At 41.9% G+C, this 19292-nt stretch overlaps 1 protein-coding gene across 1 annotated transcript in view; it reads right to left on the bottom strand.

The window, feature by feature from the left end:
* Positions 1-3341: 3341 nt before the first annotated feature.
* Positions 3342-19292, bottom strand: part of Ppil4 (peptidylprolyl isomerase like 4) — a 30202-nt gene continuing 14251 nt past the window's right edge. The window contains exons 9-13 of the mRNA XM_051206018.1: positions 19048-19114; positions 16805-16916; positions 14320-14416; positions 10605-10752; positions 3342-5160 (exon numbers count right to left, since the gene is read on the bottom strand). Coding sequence (XP_051061975.1) covers positions 4909-5160; positions 10605-10752; positions 14320-14416; positions 16805-16916; positions 19048-19114 — 676 coding nt within the window. The 3' untranslated portion in view covers positions 3342-4908. The remainder of the gene's footprint in view (positions 5161-10604; positions 10753-14319; positions 14417-16804; positions 16917-19047; positions 19115-19292) is intronic.

The following is a 19292-nucleotide window of genomic DNA, read 5'->3' as shown; positions in this document are numbered from 1 at the left end:
GGCCATGCTGTGGGCATGGGATTTAACACCGGCTCTGAAACAAAGCAAGTTTTGTGGTAAAAAGCATCACGTCGTTTCCCATAAGCATGCGAGGGGGAAAGACTATGAATCTGTGCTTTTGATTGGTGAGTGGTAGATAATTATCAATGTAATAGTGAAACACCCTTTATGAATTCAAAAATATCTGCTGTCATCCGATGAGATTACAGTAACAGCATGGCTCTCTACTGCATGCAATGTGGGTAGAGATGACTCGGACAGGGCGACTGTCCCTAAGACAGTATGAGAGGTGGTCCACTAAGGGAATGGAGACCACATTAACTGATCAAAGACCTTTTACCCAAATCACCCCACCTACAGCCATTCCAGACATTTGTTCTCTGCAGTAACGGTGCTTACGTGGCAGGCACTGCAGATTTGCTGTGTTTGCTTGGTTTTTGGTGGGATGCCCATTCCATGTTGGAGAAATGCAGGCCTTCCTTACATTGCACCGCCTCTGGGAAGGCTACTTGGATTAAGTCTGGTTTGGGGTTGCTTGTGGCACAGATGTGGGATGAGTTTTGTTCAAAGCCACGAGGGCGACGGTACCAAGCCCTGTTGCAGAACCTATACCCAGCTATACTGTGTCGCTTTCTTCCTTAGGAACACGGCTCTCATTTTCTACCACCTGCAAATCAAATTCAGACTCCCTGGTTTTATGCTTCCCACTCCCTCCTGTCTTTTGCTCTTCTATTCTCTTTACAGGCCTCCGCTTTGGCCAGACCATCATTTGTGGTCTTTCTGCTCTTCCGACTGACACAGGACTTTGCTTCTGATTCAAGCTTCCCAGCTGAAAACCCATGCCTGTCACCACACCATGTACCAAGTAACAGTACAAAACTGTTTTCAGGAACTGGAGGTCACTGTGGTTGTGTTCCACAGTTCCTGGAGCAGAATAGCATGCTCTAACTTCTCATTTTCTACAAACACTTACCTCCTGTGAGCTTCCCAGAAATCCAAAGCAAATACCAGCAATACAGATTGAAAAAAAAATCATTACATTTAGTGTGTATGTGTGTGTGTGTGTGTGCGCGCGCGCGCACACGCACGCACACACTCATGTATCAGTGTGCTTATGGAAATCAGAGGACAACATATAGGCCCAGGGGTCAAATTCAGGCTTGGTGGCAAGTGCCTTTACTGGACGATGAGCTAACTTGACAGCCCTAAGCAATATTAAAATTGCTCCATGAAAACACTCAACAGCTCGCCCATCTGCCTCCTCAGTGAACAATGGATAGAGGCAAAATATAACATTGCTAACTCTTGGCAGGTAGGAATAAAGATTGTCCCATCAGCAAGAATGATTGTGTTGTTTGTCAGAAAAGGAGACAGTTCTGAAAATGAAGGGGATCTCCACATGCTCTTCTAACAGGAAACACAGGCTTCTCTCAAATTTTCCATCAAAGCATGGTCTCCTAGCAACAGCCACTGAAAGGTGAAGCTTCTGAGATTTCGATTTTACTATCTGTTATGTATTCTTTGTGACTCAACCTTCAACGGTGTGAAATGTCAAATGAGATTAAATTTCCATGAACCAAAATGCAATTTATTAAAGGAATCTGTACAATTGTTAAAACAATATGAAGTCTACTGAAGAAACAACATGAAGTTTCTCACTCAGTCTACTAAAAATCTGGCCAAAATTAAAGTTCTGGTAAAAGAGTAAGTTAAAAGCTTAAAATGAAGTTATATTAATGAGCAACTTAGAATCCAAAGTAACTTTTAATACAAAACCTACTTGCTGCTAAATTCTTTTTTCCTTTCGAAAGGCATTGGAAAATATCAGTGAAGACTGGCTCACTTAGTGTAGTAGGTGGCAGAAGGTTCTCAGGATGCACAGACCCTCAGTTCAATGCCAGCATGAAAGGAAGACAAGAATTCACTAAAACCTACAGAAGCAAAGTCTGAGACACAAACATGGCCACTTAATGTATATAAGCAGTAGCAACACAGATCAAAGCCTGCCCTGTGTCTAGTCTAGGTACTTCACAAACGCTATGATTAGATGTCACAATGAACTAAAACCACCTGTTGAGGCTGTGTGTAGTGGTGCACACCCTTAATCCTAGCACTCAGAAAGCCAGAGACAGGAAGATCTCTAAACTTGAGGCTAAAGGCCTGGGAGTTCCAGGCCAGCCAAGGCGGAAAGAAGGAAGAAAGGAAGGAAGAAAGGAAGGAAGGAAGGAAGGAAGGAAGGAAGGAAGGAAGGAAAGAAAGAGGGCTGTAGAGATGACTCAATGGTTAAGAGCACTGGCTGCTCTTCTATAGACCCTGGTTCAATTCCCAGCACCCACATGATTGCTCACAGCTGTCTGAAACCTCAGTTTTAGGGGATCTGACACCCTCACACAGACATATATGCAGACAAAACACCAATGCACATAAAATGTTATTTAAAAATCATAATAATAAAAGAAAGAAATCAGCTGGTAAAAACCACAGCTTCTCAATAGGAAATCCTTGTATATTATCTTTGGGAATTGCCACTTTGGAAAACAGTGGAGATATTTGGGTGAGGAGACCCTTGAAGATAGCACAGGTTTAAATTGGAATGCTGAAGGGTTGTCTGTCTGTGCTCCCTGCTCATCTCATTAATTACAAACATAGGCTAGACCTATTTGGCTAAGAAAATAACATGCAGAGAAAATATGTCACATATACACAATGGGCCAATACTGTTTATCCTTTAGGAAGGAAACTGTCACTTGCAACAACATGGATAAATTGAGAAGACATTACTAGTGAGATAAGCCAGGCACAGAAAGACACACTCTATGTGGCCTCATTTTTATGGGAGAGGAGTGTATAAAAGTTGGACTCAAGCATGAAATGATTCAGACCCTAGGGTATAGGGATAGGCAATGTGGTTTGAATACCGCCCCCCCCCCACACACACCCGTAGGCCTATAGGAAGTGACACTGTTGGGAAGTGTGGCCTTGCTGGAGGAAGTGCATCACTGGGGCCTCAGGTGCTCAAGCCAGGCCCAGTGGGGCACTTTCTCCTCCTGCTTCCCACCATAGCAATAATGGACTAAACCTCCGAATTGTAAGCCAGTCCCAACAAAATGTTTTCCTTTACGAGCGTTGCTGTGGTCATGGTGTCTCTTCACAGAAACAGAACTCTGATTGAGATGAGGAATGAAGGAGATTTGGGTCAAAGGGTGTGTGTTTTTTACTAGGTGAAAGGGAGAAATGTCTGAGAAGCATTGCAGATAAGCCACAGTTAATAATAATGGGATAGATTTCAGAATCCCCGAGAGCAGACTTTGGCCAGAACAAAGAAAGAAAGTGAGCTGATAAACATTTGTAAATGGATTTACTCATCCCAGAATATGAACATATATCAAAATATATTACACCTTCATAAGTATATAAAATTACTGTCAAATGTATAGGAAAAATAAAACAGCTTCTCGTCATTTGCAATAAAGGATATTTTTCCCCTTGAAATGCTCGGTGTATCAACTTTTACCATGTCAATATTCCAGAGCTATTTTACATCAAGTCTCAGCTGCCGGTAGGCAACTTCTTACTGTTCCCAGTTTGTCTCACCATTTTTCCAGACCACGTTTTAGAATCACCTGTGCAAACAACACTTGCAGTTGTCTATCCATTTTTCTCTGTGCATGTGCATGCACAACTTTGTACACATACGTGGACGTAAGAGGTCAAAGTCAGGCATCTTCCTTAATTGCTCTCCACCACGGTTTTTGAGATGAGGTATCTCCCAACCCCGAAGCTTCACCTGCTCCACCTTCCTGGTGCTGGGATATAAGCACGCACTGTCGGCCTGGTTATGTAGTCCCGAGAATCTTGTGAAGCAAGCGTGGTACCAAGTGAGCCACCGTCTCCCTAGCCAGGATGCAATGAAGCCTTTCCTATTGGAGGTCAGGCGTGTATGAGAACGGAGCAACAACCGCCCTAAGCTCATGGTAGACTGCATGGTGGACTATGCATTGTGGCTACCTCTGCTCACACACACACAAATCCACATACCAGATAAATTAAGCAACCATAGTTATAAATGCATTGAAATTCAAACAATATGGCTAGATAGTACCACGCCCCCACACACATGCTCACAACACTCAACAGCCCACCAGCTGAGCAACAGGTCAACTGCACCACATTCATCACAACTACTTAACAGTAAAAATCAATCAACTCTTTCAAAAGTCACAGAAGTAAACATACATATCATTTATACAAAAATTCAAAACCATATAACATTAACAGCAGGCAAACACAACTACGGGAAGATAATTCCTGGGGGGGGGGCATGTGGAACTTCCATAGTGACTAATATAACATTAACAGCAGGCAAACACAACTACGGGAAGATAATTCCTGGGGGGGGCATGTGGAACTTCCATAGTGACTAATATAACATTAACAGCAGGCAAACACAACTACGGGAAGATAATTCCTGGGGGGGGCATGTGGAACTTCCATAGTGACTAATATAACATTAACAGCAGGCAAACACAACTACGGGAAGATAATTCCTGGGGGGGGCATGTGGAACTTCCATAGTGACTAACACTCCTTCTCTTACACTACTCTTACACTATGTTTCATGTCTTCTATACAACTGATGGACTTCTGTGGCATGAAAAGCTCCGTTTAAAAAGGTCTGAAAATATGAAAGATGTTAATATGAATGCTACCATGTATGTATAACAATACAATTTGTATAAAAACGTACACAGAAAACACCAGCTCTCTCCCAGTGCCCACACCATCAGGGTTAACCCGGAAGGCTGTGGCGGAGTTAGCTGTGCCGCCAGCAGGGACCGAGCGAGTCTGTGAGGGCTCCAGGTCAGGCGGCAGCAGACCTGCTAGCCACGGACCTCCCCCTGGTCCTGCTTATCTGTACTTAGATTTTTCTTTGTCTCTGGGTCTCTTTGGACTTCTGCTTCGGTCTCTCTTTCTACTCCTTTCCCTTTCAAATGGATCTGTCTGGTACTTGGGTTTGTGGCTGTTGCTATAGTGACCGTCCCTTTCTCGAGATCGGCTCCGACTGCGGTTCTGACGTCGTTCTCTCTTTTCATTTTTCTGTTTCTCCCAACAGCTTTCTTCATCTTCATAATGGCCAAAACCCATTTCCCTGTAGATATCCTGTCACAGAAATGCAGTTTTAAAGTCAGTCAGTAAAATAACCCTCTATGAGCACTGTCAATGCATGAAGCCTAGAGTAACCTGCCATAGCAAGCTGTTGCAACAGCTCAAATTATTATTATTATTATTATTATTATTATTATTATTATTATTATTTTGTTTTTTCGAGACAGGGTTTGTCTGTGGCTTTGCAGCCTGTCCTGGAACTCACTCTGCAGACCAGGCTGGCCTCGAACTCACAGAGATCTGCCTGCCTCTGTCTTTCAAGTGCCAGGTCAAATTCATTTTTCAAAGTTCTTTTTATTTTTATGTGCCTAGGTATTTTGTCTGTCTATATGTCTGTGTGAGAGTGTCAGATCTCCTGAAATTGGAATTATGGTCACAGCCATTTATGAACAGCCATGCATGCGGTGCTGGAAATTGAACTAGGGTCCTCTGGAAGAGCAGCCAATGCTCTTCATTGCTGAGCCCTCTCTCAGGCTCCCAAATTCTTTTTTTTTTTTTTTTTTTTTTTTTTTTTTTTTTCCCTTTTTTAAAAAAGCAGGTTCATGTTGTGTGGCCCCAGCGAGTACTGAGCTCACACCCCTCCGGTCTCAGATTCTCTCAGTCACCTGTCCTCATGGCTTCAGGGTGTACTGCCACTAATACTAGAATCCCAAAACTACATAAAAACAAGTAACTCAGAAGAGAGCATCACTGTACTACCACTAATACTAGAATCTCACAACTATAAAAACATCTAGTCGGTTTACATCTATTTCAGATGAGCTGAAGGATCAGATCCAAAACCACGGAATTGAGGCAGCCACGCAAACTCTGAACAGTTCTTGTTTTAATGGTGTCAGAGAAACAAGCCCAGGGTTTGTCGTGCCAGCTTCTACCACATCCCCAGCCCTAGAGCAACACCCACTGCTCTGATCACATAAATCACACTCCATTTTCTCATTCTCCACTTCCCCAAAATGTCCTATCACTGAAGTGCAGTAAAACTACTAAAGTCCACTAATAACTCTACAAGAAGATATCATTCAAATAACCCTGCAGGAAGAGGATTTAGGTGAGTCAGCCAGGCTAAAATGAAAAAAAAAAAGAAATAGATACTGCAGATTTTGGCATGGACAACCCCCTGCGGCTGGCCTTGAACTCCTAAGTGGCTGGAATTAGGACCGCTCTTCTGGAGGACTGGGGTTCAATTCCCAGCACCCACATGGCAGCTCACAACAGCCTGTAACTCCAGTTCCAGAGAACTGGACACCCACAACAAAACAAACACCAAGGCACATAAAATAAAAGTAAATAAATTAAAAAACAAAAAACTTTTAAAGCTGGGTGGTGGTGCACACCTTTAGTCCCAGCACTCGGAAGGCAGAGGCAGGCAGATCTCTGTGAGTTCAAGGCCAACATGGTCTACAAGAGCTAGTTCCAGGACAGCTTTCAAAGCCACAGAGAAACCCTGTCTCGGAAAAAGAAAAACGAAACAAAACACCTCTTAATATGTCAGGCTTGATAGCACACGCCTTTAATCCCAGCACTTAGGGGGCAGAGACAGGAGGATCTATCTCTATATGAGTTTGAGGCCAGCCTGGTCTACAGACCAACCAATGCTACATAGTTAGACCCTGTCTCTAGGAAAAGAAAATATCATACTTACCTATCCTTAAAAGTGAATTAGGGAACACTCTACTGTGGTCAGGACAGTAAAAATGGCTTTGTCTGGGCTGGAGGCACAGGGTAGACACACTAGGGGACTCCCTGACTTCAGTCTCCAGTTCACCCCCTCTAAGAAGATGGGCATCTGGAGACCTGGGACCCACTCTGACGACTCAGCAGGCAAGCTGCCATAAATACTACTCGATCCCCTGTAACCTAGGAAAACTCAAACTTCAACAGCACAAAACCACATACGGAATTAAGGTATAAGGTGGAAATTAAACAGACAAGTTCTGAACTGAAATAGTAAGGCTGCCACTCAACAAGCCACAGTTTAAAGGACAAGTCAGAGCAAGCACCCTCATGGAACTGAACTCTCCAGCAAACAATAGCACACAGGGACATCTGCTACACCTACAACTCAACCTGTACTGAAGCTCCTCTTAGAAATCATGTCTTTCAGACTGAAACAGAAAATACCAACACCGAGCTTCCTTACAAGGAAAAGAAATTAATACAGCTATACTGTCAAGTCAAAGTATAAAACCCCCAAACTTACTCTGATATACTTATGGGGAAAGGGTCAGAAAATGACAATTCAGACCTAACACTTTCACACTTACAAACACCTTAGAGGCTGTGTGTGGGCGTCAGAGGACAGCTCTCAGCAACTCTCACCATTGCTGAGACAGAGTCTGTTCTCTGGTCCTTTCTGCTGAGCTGCGATAGCATGTTCCACACTGGTCCTTCAGTTTCTGGGAGACTTTCCTGTTCCCACTTCCCATGTCAACAAAGGAGTGCAGAGATTACAAACGTGTGGCACCTCAGGACCTCCCTCCCCCCCGTTTAAAGGGAGGTTCCAGGGACTGAACTCAGGTCATCACATTTGCTTGGCAAGGGTTTCTTTCTTACCTGCTGAGCCATCTCCTTAGCCCTTACAAGTCTTTTAAAACTGCCAACAACATTTCCTCCTCCTTGGTGCATACCAAAAGAAAAAGACTGTGGCTCTAAAGCTCTGAGTGACCGGAGAGCAGGGGCTGGGGCAGCCAGGTCATAAAGTGCCTGCACACCAGCACAAGGGCCTGGAGTCAGAGCCACAGCTCCCACCTGAAAACAGGGGACAAGTGGTTGTCGCCCTAGCACTGCAGGAGCACTGACACACAGACCCCTAGAGCTTCCTGAGCAGGGAAGTTACCCGATCACCGAGCTCTGAGCTCAGGCAGAGATGCTGTCTCAAAGAAAATAATATGGAGAACAACAGAGGAAGACAAATAACTGAAGCTCTGGCCTCCACGTACTGGAGTATGTACATGCACACACACCCCACATGCACACACACCCCATATACACTACACACATATATACCTGCACAGAAATATATGCACAGAAACATAAAATGCAAAATCTGAAGTAACCCTCCAGTAGAACAAAAGGCCCCTGGCTGTGGGAAAGAGATGGACTTAAAGCATGCCCAGTCTCTGCCCTTCTTTAACCCCCGGATTATCTCAGACATAGATAGTACTTATCTCAGGCCTGGACTCACTGAAGATACGTAAGTGCAGGTTTGAACACCTGTAGCTAAAAACAAGACGTGATATGACAACTATTTTAAAAGACTGGAGTGATCTAGACTAAAAACTGCAAACCATTTTATCTCAGCACCTGGAAGGCAGAAGCAAAGGCAAGTGAGTTTGAAGCCACCTGCTAATGAATTCTAGACCAGCTGGGGCTATACAACGAGATCCTGTCTCAAAACAAAGCAAGTCAGAAAACCATAAACCAGAAAGTTGTTTTGTGCAATCCATCAACAAGAAATGGGATCCAAGCTAATGTCCTGGCCACAGGGAGAACCCCTGTAAGTGACTTTAAAGCAGCACTTTGCCAGTGCCAGAGGAAGTGATGACATTAGCCAGATAGAGAAAACGTTTGCACACGCTTGCCCGCACTGATTGTAATGACCTTTCTGTGAAGTATTATCTCGTTCTCAAAGGCAACTGTGACTCAAAGTTAAGTTGCCAAGGTCACATCAATGGCAAGCAGTTCAGAAATGCCACTCAACTCTTAACAGCAGCCTCGCCTCTGCCTCCCCTGAGCTGTCTCTCCACCTGGGCCCCTGGCTTTACATTTTCACGCTCCTGTGTCCCCTGTCCCCTCACCTTGGTCTACTGAACCCTTTCTCATTTACCAGCATCATCTCAAATGACTGACAAGGGAAAAGAAAAGCATGGGGCTATGATGGAATGGCTTCTTCTTTTTGTTTTCTTTCAAAGAGCCAAAATAGGCTAGAAATGATTTCTTTTCATTGCCACTGTTTTAGGACAGCTTTGGGGTGATGTTTAATTATGAGTGCTATTTTTTACTTTATATCCACAGTATAGACAGGACACAGACTCAAAGGCCAGCCAAGAATAAGAGCTCACACCTGTCATCCTACCAACTAGAAGGTGAAGGCAGCAGGATTCAAGGACAGCTCCCGCTACATATCAAGTTCAAGGCCAACCTAGATGACAGGAGACCCTGGCAATAAACAAACAGAACCAAAGGAAACATTGAGTAGTGCCACATATAAAATACATGTTGACCGTCAATATTTATAGTAGCACCATTCACAATAGCAACATTAAGGGCACAACTAGGTGTCTAACAACCGTGAAAAGGATGAGGAAAATGTCAATATCCACAATGCAAAGTTCTTTTCAGCCATAAAGTGTGATGTCCTATGTAGTAAACGGGTGCAACCGGAAAGTCATATTCAGCAAAATTAAGTCAGTCTCAGAAAGACAAACCGTGTAAGCTTTCTCTCATTGGTAGTTCTACATTTTATACAGTCATGTATATATAGATTAAATATAGAAGTGAAACTGTCTAGGCCCTAGGAAAACAAGGGGACTAAAGGGAAAGGAGGGGAGGGAATATTCACAACAGAAAATACACACGTGTAAGAAGACTTAAAATAAAATTAAGGGGCTAGAGAGATTGAGCCTCAGACAGGAGTACTGACGTTCAAATCCCTGGAACTACATAAAAACCTGGGCAAGATCACAAGCCTGTAACCACAGTGCTATGGGAGCAGACTGCGGGGCTTGCTGGCTACCAGCCGAGCTCCGGGTTCAATGAGACCCTGCCTCAAGGCCTAAGATGAGAGAGAGAAAACAAGACACCAAGTGTCCTCCTCTGGCTTTCCTGCATGCATACCCCATGCCATGTACATACACTACACACAAATATGCATGCACACGGTTTGTTAATTTAAAGTTTTTAAAGTGCTGATAGTGCTCAGTGTTTAAGAGTGTTCACTGCTCTTCCAGAGGACCCATGTTTGGCTCCCATCTCCCACGTAATGTTGGCCCCTGACTGCCTTTAACTCCAGTTCCAGGAGATCCAAAACCTCTTCTGACCTCCAAACGCAAGCACCATGTATTTAACAGACATGCATAAATTAAATAATAATAATAAACCTTTAAAAAGTGCTAAAATTAAGCTAGCAATTGAGAAGCAATTTTTCAACATAGCCACATTTGTTTTTTTTTATGAAAATAAGTATCTGTAGGTAAGGAGATAACTCTTGCTAACAATGTGGAAATATATAATAACTTAGATAACTCTGAAAACAATATTTATATCCTCTGGGATACAGTCCTTAAAATTAAAGCCCATTATCCTGTGTGTTCATTCTATATCTCAGAGCAGGGGATTACTGTTCAAAACCATCCCTTACCTCCTAAAGTACACTACCGAGATAGAGGCTAAATACTGATTTTTCCATGTCTGTTTAACCCGAATGTAAGAAGTACCTGATTAGGATTTCTGATTGGCATATATTCTTCATCTTCTTTTTCTTCAGAGCAGTGACGTGTTTTCTTCTTGTGCTTTTTACTCGTGTGTGAGTGACTTGCTTTTGAGTCTTCTGCCTGCTCATCTAATATAAGATCATATTTTGCACTGAAGCATTTAATTAAGGACAACTAGGATAATAATGGAAGCAAAACATAAGAAATATGGTAAACAAGGGAGGCCATAAAGCTAAATGTAACTTTCAAATAACCTCTGAAAGCACAGAATACATTTCTAAAACAAGTAACACAGTCTTCATTACGGTCAAGAGAAACGGGAGGGACCCTGGCATCGACCAGGCAATAACCACCAAGAACAAAATTGTAAGTAGAATAGAGATGAAAATATATTTGTTGATACTGAAAAAGCTTAATTTAGAAAATGAGGTATGTCATGCACTAGCAAAACTGAAGGTGCTATGAACCCAAGGCCAGAGACACTCTTTAGATGGAAGGCGCATTGCACGGCTCTTCTCGGGTTAATTAGGATAGAATTTAGCAACAAACAGAAATTCTAAGAGTTTATAGCATCAAAACAAAGGTATGTGGACACAGAGATACATATTAGAACCATTTTTAATTGTTAGAAAATGGGAACAATATTTAATAATATATAATAAAATACATTTTAGTATCATAGCATGAAATAATATAAAAGGAGTTACTAATGGTTATTTCTTAAAGGTTAGTTATTTCTTAAAAGTGGAAAAAAAGTTTAAGTCAAATACTATATGGTTGACCCCAGTACTCAGGAGATAAAGCAGACAGATTTCTGTGAGTTTCTGTATGTAGTGAATTCCAGGCCAGCCAGAGCTACATGGTGAGACCCAGTCTCTAACCAAACAAGCAAACAAAACCACACAGACAGGAGGGATGGCTCAGCACTTAAGAGTACTAGCTACTCTGCTAAAGGACCTGTGTTCCATTCCCAGCACCCACACCAATTGGGTTACAACTGCCTGTAACTCCAGCTCCAGAGATCCAACACCCTCTTTGGTACCCACAATCACACATGCACATACCTATCCATAGACACACATACATAAAACATAATTTACATTTTCTTAAAAATTTATAAACATTAATACTTGTAATCCCAGCTACTCAGATAGCTCAGGCAAAAAAGATTAGTCTGGGACTAGCCTGGGCTACAAAGTAAAGCCTTGCCTAGGGGAAGAAGAGTGAGACCCTACATACACAATACAATAATTTTAACTTCATCACACTTTATGAAAGATAAAGGCTTGAAAGGAAAAAATAAAACGCAACATTTGCATATGCGATAGAAGTGAGCAAATCTTTTCTAAATTTCATATAAAATATGCTACTTAAATTTTAATTTTAATTGGAGCCAAGGGTGTAGCTCTGTGGGGCATGCTTGCTATCATGCAGAAGGCCCTGGGTTTGCTCCTAGCACAATAATAATAATAAAAATGTTTTAAATCAGAAATGAGCAATTTCTCTAACACAATATAAAGCCTTAGAATAAGAGAAAGCATAAACCGGGCGGTGGTAGCTCACGCCTTTAATCTCAGCACTTGGGAGGCAGAGGCAGGAGAATCTCTGTCAGTTTGAGGCCAGCCTGGTCTATGGGGTGAGCTCTGGTCTACATAGTGAGACCCTGTCTGAAAAAATAAATAAGGGAAAGCATAAACTGTATGAGGACGATCCCTCTCTCTAAGCACTCTGGGATGTGAAGACTGACTACGGGGAAGACTCACACGCACGTGCTCCTTCAGTTGTGTCTGGGGCCAGAGTCAACACACACATGTCCTTTAAGCGCCAGAATCTAATGCCTGTTTTCTTTTAATGTTGGTTTTCACAGTGGCACTGCTTAGGCTTTCCCTGCCCATATCCCATATACACTTAAGATCAAAAAAATTAACGTATCCATCCCTTCTAGCTTTCTAAAAGATAGCCAGAGATGGACTGACTGTCAGTCTCGTTATTACTTGATTATTTAAACTTTCTTTCCTCTTTTATATAGTGTTCTTCAAACTAATGAGTTGTAGAATTTATGGTTCATAACTAACAATTTTAGAAGTCACATAAATAAGAAATAGAGACTAGCACCTAAAATATATATACATATATATATATACACACCATTGGCTGGGGTATAATTCAGTGGTAGGGCAATTGCCTTATATGTGCAAGGTCTTGGGTTCAATCCCGGTCACTGTCAGGGAAAAAAAAAAAAAAACAAAAAAAAAAACCAAAAACACAAAACTTATGAAATTTCATTTCAGTTGTGTATGAGGGGCATAAGTATGAAAAAAGAGGATATATGATTGTACTATAAGACACAGATTTTATTTTTTTAAGATACTAAATCATAGCCTAATCATGAACTCATACAATCCTGCGTCATCTTGAGTAACTGTAACTTCATGCATGCACGCTACCCTCCTAAACTTTCTAAATGATAGTAAATGATAGTAAAAAAATAGTACCAAGGGTTGGAGTAAACTCAAAACATTTTGGTGCTACATACTTTAAACAATACATTGACTTTCTTATGGTCAGAACAACCTCCATGGTAATATCTACGTTTTATGCTCTGCAGCCACACTCCCTTGATTTGTCCTGTACGTACACACACACACACACACACACACACACACACACACACACACACACACCCCTGTCTAGTGGTTCATGGATGTGAAGGTCACGTTTGCACACATTCGTCTACACTGTTATGATGCTGAGCTTCAAATAAACACATGCCTTCTAACACCCTTCCTTCTGTAAGGAGAGACCTCAGCTTGTTGGTCTGGCTGCCTGTGAGCATCTTAGGTTGATGCTGTCAGCTCCCTTCAGACTAACACATAACAATGCTTTGTGCATGGCAGACAGGCAACACATTTGAAAGCATGACCATCTAAAGGCTGACCTGATACTTGATACTCATCTCTCCTCGATGAATATTTGGAGAAGACATGCCTATGTAACACAGGAAAAGAGAACCTCTTTCCATCAACAAAAATTAGGAAACAAAGATGCCATTTACCAGACATGACTGGCAAAGAAATGACCTTTGCAATGTGTGGAGTGATGGGTTTATAATGGGAAAATCAGTCAAACAAATAAAAATGACATAATGTGAACAGTATGTTTCACTGCTTTTTTACTTGTCTCAGTTTAAAACTTGGAAGAACCTGAACTACATGGCCAAGCCAACAGATTTGCCTTTAATCCTGTAAATGTCAACTCTCCCACTAAACAAGGAGTACTAAAAGATTTAGCAAATCTTTGCTGCTAAAATGACAATGTATTAGGCAGAAAAAAAAAAAACAATCTAATTATGTAACAAAGAACGAAACAAAACATTAGTATATGTAAAAATAATAAATTTACCTGAAGATCATTTGAGAACAGGGTAAGTAGGAAGGTATCTTTTTTCCTTTTTTGGTTTGTTTTGTTTCTTAGGTTTTCAAGTTCTGGCTGTCCTGGAACTCACTCTGTAGACCAGGCTGGCCTCAAACTCACAGAGCTCCGCCTGCCTCTGGGTGCCACGCATAAGGTTTCTTTCAAACTTAACTTTCTCCATAACACAAAGTGTAATGAAAAAGCAAAGTCTATAGGAGACACTGAAAAGCTGTGACAACAAACTGTCCCTTCTCAAATGACCCACACAGCGGATGGTTGTGCATACCACTCTTGTAAAGGATACTCCTGTTTGGGCTTTACTTTTTCTTTCAGAACCAAATTGGATGGTTTATCTTGTTCCTTTTCATACTCCTTAAAATCACTCTTGGTGTATTTCCCACCTATTTATTAAGAGGAAAAAAGAATTAATGTCACACAATGAACACTAACAAGTGTACGGACCACAGAGATGCCTGTAAAAGCACACACTGGGAAGCAGAAAGACTGAGAGGACAAAAGGAACCAACCTGTCTGCTGTTTAGCTCAAAGTGTATGTCCACTTTCCTTGGTCGTCATAGGCTGCCACCTACCGACACACATGGGTACTACAACATCCAACAAAAGACCCAACTACATTGTTCAAGCCCAGCATTCAGTCAGCAGCTGACACCACTCCTAAATAGACATGCACTTTCCCCCCATAAACCTCGTAATTACAACACGTAAAAAAAAAAAACCCACAAACAAGAGGCCGGTCTGGCAAAAGGACAGGGACCATGCTGCTTTCCGCCATCACTTTTACAAAGAGCCAGTGAAAATCATTCTGGTGAGACTGCTGAGCCAGATGGAACAGGTTTCTTCTTCAACCATAAGAGAAGATGACTCCTCAGCATTACGATTCAATGTGAACTGAACAGTTCTCTTTGTGGAACACAGAAAAGTATGCCCCCCCCCCAGCAGTGGACTGAACATGAGCGTGATTTACAAATGGGAAGGACGAAGGGTGAGAAAGGGTGAGGCGCGGTTGGGACCCTGCGTGTACTGAGGAAGCTTCCAGCGGGGCTTCTGGAGAGGTGAAGGCCGCTGTGAAGGAACAATGGGGAGAAAATTCTTCAGAGACCAGATATTTATCGGCATTTTTTATAGGCCCCAACAAGAAATACTGAGAAACTATCAATTCTGTTGACAAAGCTGTCAACAGAGCATTAGTCATGTACTTCAAGAGCAGGGAAGGAATCCCAGGAGAAACAGCACAGCCAGGCCCACGATCCAAGTCACTTCCTCCTGTCAGACGCCACAGCTCCCGTTGGGATGTGTTTTGGAGACCCACTGACCATTCCTAACCAGCTGTTGTTGCAGGACCACCAGCTGTGACCATAGAGCTGGAGGCCCAAGACGACCAACCGTGTCCGGGTGATGCTGAGGTGATGGGAAAGGATCAGGCGCTTTAAGCCCTAGAGAGTCGGTTTGGATTCACCAAGAATGGCATTTCCTGAATAGCTTTAATATTTCCTTGTTAAATGATAACTAAAATATATGTTTATTACATTTTTCTTATAAAGCTAAGAACTCTCTTTCAAACTAAATAATATTCATAGTCTCCACTTAGTCCTTTCTGTCATGCTTGTCCCTTTTATTGACCTATTTTATATAACATTTTGGGTCCTTGCTGACTCCTCCCCCAACCTCTCTCTCTAGATGATGATGATGATGATAACAGTGTTTTCCAGGATGGGAATCTGTTACCACAACAGGACAGTGTTGAAATCAATTGGTGTAGCTCTTGGGTTTCTCACTCTTTGCCACCTGGTGGGTGATGCACTTCCTACAGCAGTGAAACAGTTGCTACTGATAATAGTATCACCGCCCCCAAAGACGAACGATACCCCCAGGTCAGCAGGAAGTAGTCCCGAGAACACGGTGGCCTCATCCCCACCTCACCCGCTACCTCATCTTTTACAATGAATAAAAAAGGAGGAATGTTAGCATTCAGGCATCTGTACTGGCCTGTCCTTGGGGTTCTGACAGGATATATCCTCAGCTGCAGCCACTAAGAGCACCACCTGTGCACACTCACTGTGTTCCCTTTTGAAGGGCCCCGCCCGCCTCCCCCCCTCCTCTCCCTTTCCTCTCTGTCCCGTCTCTCCTCTCTCCTGCCCCTGTCTCCAGAGGCTGGTCTCCTCCCTCCCCTTCCCCTTACTATGCCCCCTTTCCCTAGTTAAAAGAAAAACCCTCTGCTTGAACCCTATTGCACGGCGTCTTTCTCTCCAGCTGTTTTCTTAAATTACAACAATCTGCATTCTTTGAATTTTCCTTTTTAAAATGAAGAGGGGAAAAAAACATGTGCACATGTATACAAAGAATGGCTATAGAAAGAACAGGCAACTGGTTCCTTCTGGGAAGAGAAACTGAGTAGAACAGGAGTGGAAGAGAATTTTATATAACAAAAGAAGAAACAAAACGTTTAAGAAGTTTACATGTAAAAGGACCAAATCATCTAAGTCATAATTATGTAAGGAATAGATCATGTCTTCAATAGGTACCCTGAAATAGTTTACAACATAAGCAAACATTAAAGAGGTGTTTTCATCCATCAACACATATATACACACACGTTAGATAGCAGCTTTATAAAATCCTAAGTAACCTGAATTCTATTAACGTTTCCCTTCATCAACAGCACAAAATTAAAGCACTTGTACACACACACACACACACACACACACACACACACACACACACACACACCCTGGAGCAGAACATCAACAAAAGAAGATAAACCAACATACCTTTCCCCTTCCATTTAACCTTTGCAACAGACTGGCTAAAATCCACATGTATTCTCCTGTCATCTATGAGTACGTTATCCATTTTGAAGAACGCCTTCTCACAGTCTTCTTCCTATTAATGATTACAAAAACCCAAGCATGAATGTCTACCGGAAAGATGTCTGCAACCACAACAAATACTGCAAATACAAAAAGGCTGTTATTACTAAAACTAATATTCAAATACTTCTTGTATACCACACATTAAAAGCATTGCATCTACTACCTCAATTAACCCTGGTAATAACCTTTCCAGGCTCCACCTATTATCTCCATAATCTCAATGAGCAAACAGAAGTTTAGTGAGGTACAGTGTAGAAGTAGCCAAAGGTCGGGAACGTCATTTGAACTGAGAAGGTGTGAGTAGTGAAGACACATACACTTACCCACTGGCTGATGCCAGTCTACAACTGTAGTTACTCAATATCCAAAAGTACTATATCCCCGAAGTTAGTGCTGTCTTCATAAATTTGGTGTTAAAAGTAATTTAGCAGGGGTAGGGGACATTTGCTCAACAGTAGGACATATGTTCAGCACACACAAAGAATGGGTTGTGTGTATGTGTGTGTGTGGGGGGGTGGGGGTGGGGAGTTGTCTCTAGGACCAAACTAAAAACCTCTGGCAAGCCAGGCAGTGGTGGCATACACCTTTAATCCCAGCACTCTGGAAGCAGAGACAAGCAGATCTCTGTGAGTTCAAGGCCAGCCTGGCCTACAGAAGTAATTCAAGGGCAGCTAGGGCTACACAGAGAACCCCTATCTCAAAAAATCAGAAACCAAACCAAACCCTGGAAATTTGGCAGCAGTATCTGACATAATGTAAGACTATGGCCATTTTCAAAATCAACTTAGTGCTAATAGTCATTGTTTCAGTGCAGAAATATTTTTGTAATTGACTACAGTGCTAGCCTGAAAAATACTCCATAACCAACAAATGGAATGTGGATGTCCGTCTATCTCCACACACACAGTACATCTGTCTAAATTCAGAAGCATATAAAACGGTCGATGCAACACAAGAGCCTTCGCTTTACGAGGTTTTGTTTTTGAGGCAGGGTCTCACACCCTAACCCTAGGTCTCACACTTGCTGTGTATATGGCTTGAACTCTTGATCCTTTGCCTCTGTCTCCCCAGTGCTGTGTGATCACCAATAGGTGCCACCTCGACTAGTTGCATGCAGCGCCGAGGACGGAACCCAGGCTCTTGCACCGCTAAAAAGCACCCTACAAACCAAGCCACATCCTTAGTGAAAAAGACATATTTCTCTTGGTAACTTCATGAGTTCAAGATCCATTCTGACATCTGAAGGCTACAGTGATGCATTTCAATCAAGCACTAACTTATTTTCTTCTAGATGCTTGGAAACATTCTTTGTCTGTTTACAACTTGCTAGAAACAATTCCAAGAGGAGTAGATAAAAGAATTAGTTATAACCACATTTATTTACCATGTGTGTCAAAGAACTAAATATCATAAACTCTGCCTATTGCCTTTAGAGTACTTTCAGACACATGGCAGACAACCAATGCTGGGTCTAATTAATTAGCTTATTTATATTTGGATAAGCATAAATCAATCCATCATTATACTACCGTCCCAACGAGAAAGTTTCCAGATCTTTTTTTTATAGAAAGACAGCATATGAAAACACTCAGTACACTTAAATCTAGACAATAAGAAATTTCAAAAAAGTGAAATTAGATCAAATGTATAGGAGTTAATATCATTTCCTGAAAATCCCTCTTGCTTTCCAAAAGACTGAATTTTTACTAGACCTGTGGCCAAGTTAATAACATACCTTAACAGATAAGTTGAGAACTATGTACTCAATCTGAAATCCTACTGTGTACTCAGCCTCTTAAGTGTAACCTGCCTTTACATACCATGCCCTTGGATTACACAGGTAATCACCATTTACAACCAAAGCTAAATGCGTAGCTTTAATCTTAAACTATGTTCAATGCCCCTGACACAGAATAATATACATAGATGGGCGTGTGCATATTGTGTGTGTCTGTGTGCGTGTGTTTTAAGACTACTCAAGTTCTAGGCAAGTGCAGTAGTGCACAGCTCTAATCAGACACAAGGGAGGCTGAAGCAGGAAGATAACTAGTATGACATCAGCCAAGGCAACATAACAAGAACCCATCCTTAAAAAATAAGTAAGAAAATACAGAACCTGGTGTATTTAGACTATGACATACCTTTTCAAATTCAATAAAAGCATAACACAGGGATTCGCCTGTTTTCCAATCTCGAATAACTTCACAACTGAAAAGAAAAATTTTTTGAAAAGTCACTTAAAAAAAAAAAAAAAAATTAAGAAAAAAGAAACCATTTGTTCAGACCAGAACAAAATAAGCCAGTTATTAAACTCACAGACGGCAGTTTTCAGGAACAAATTTATTTAAATACACACACACACACACACACATACACACACACACAC

This window comes from Phodopus roborovskii, unplaced genomic scaffold (assembly GCF_943737965.1).
Source record: "Phodopus roborovskii unplaced genomic scaffold, PHOROB, whole genome shotgun sequence".
Taxonomy (NCBI): Eukaryota; Metazoa; Chordata; class Mammalia; order Rodentia; family Cricetidae; genus Phodopus; species Phodopus roborovskii.
Note: the sequence above shows the minus strand (reverse complement) of the source record. Positions and strands in the feature narration are given on the sequence as shown.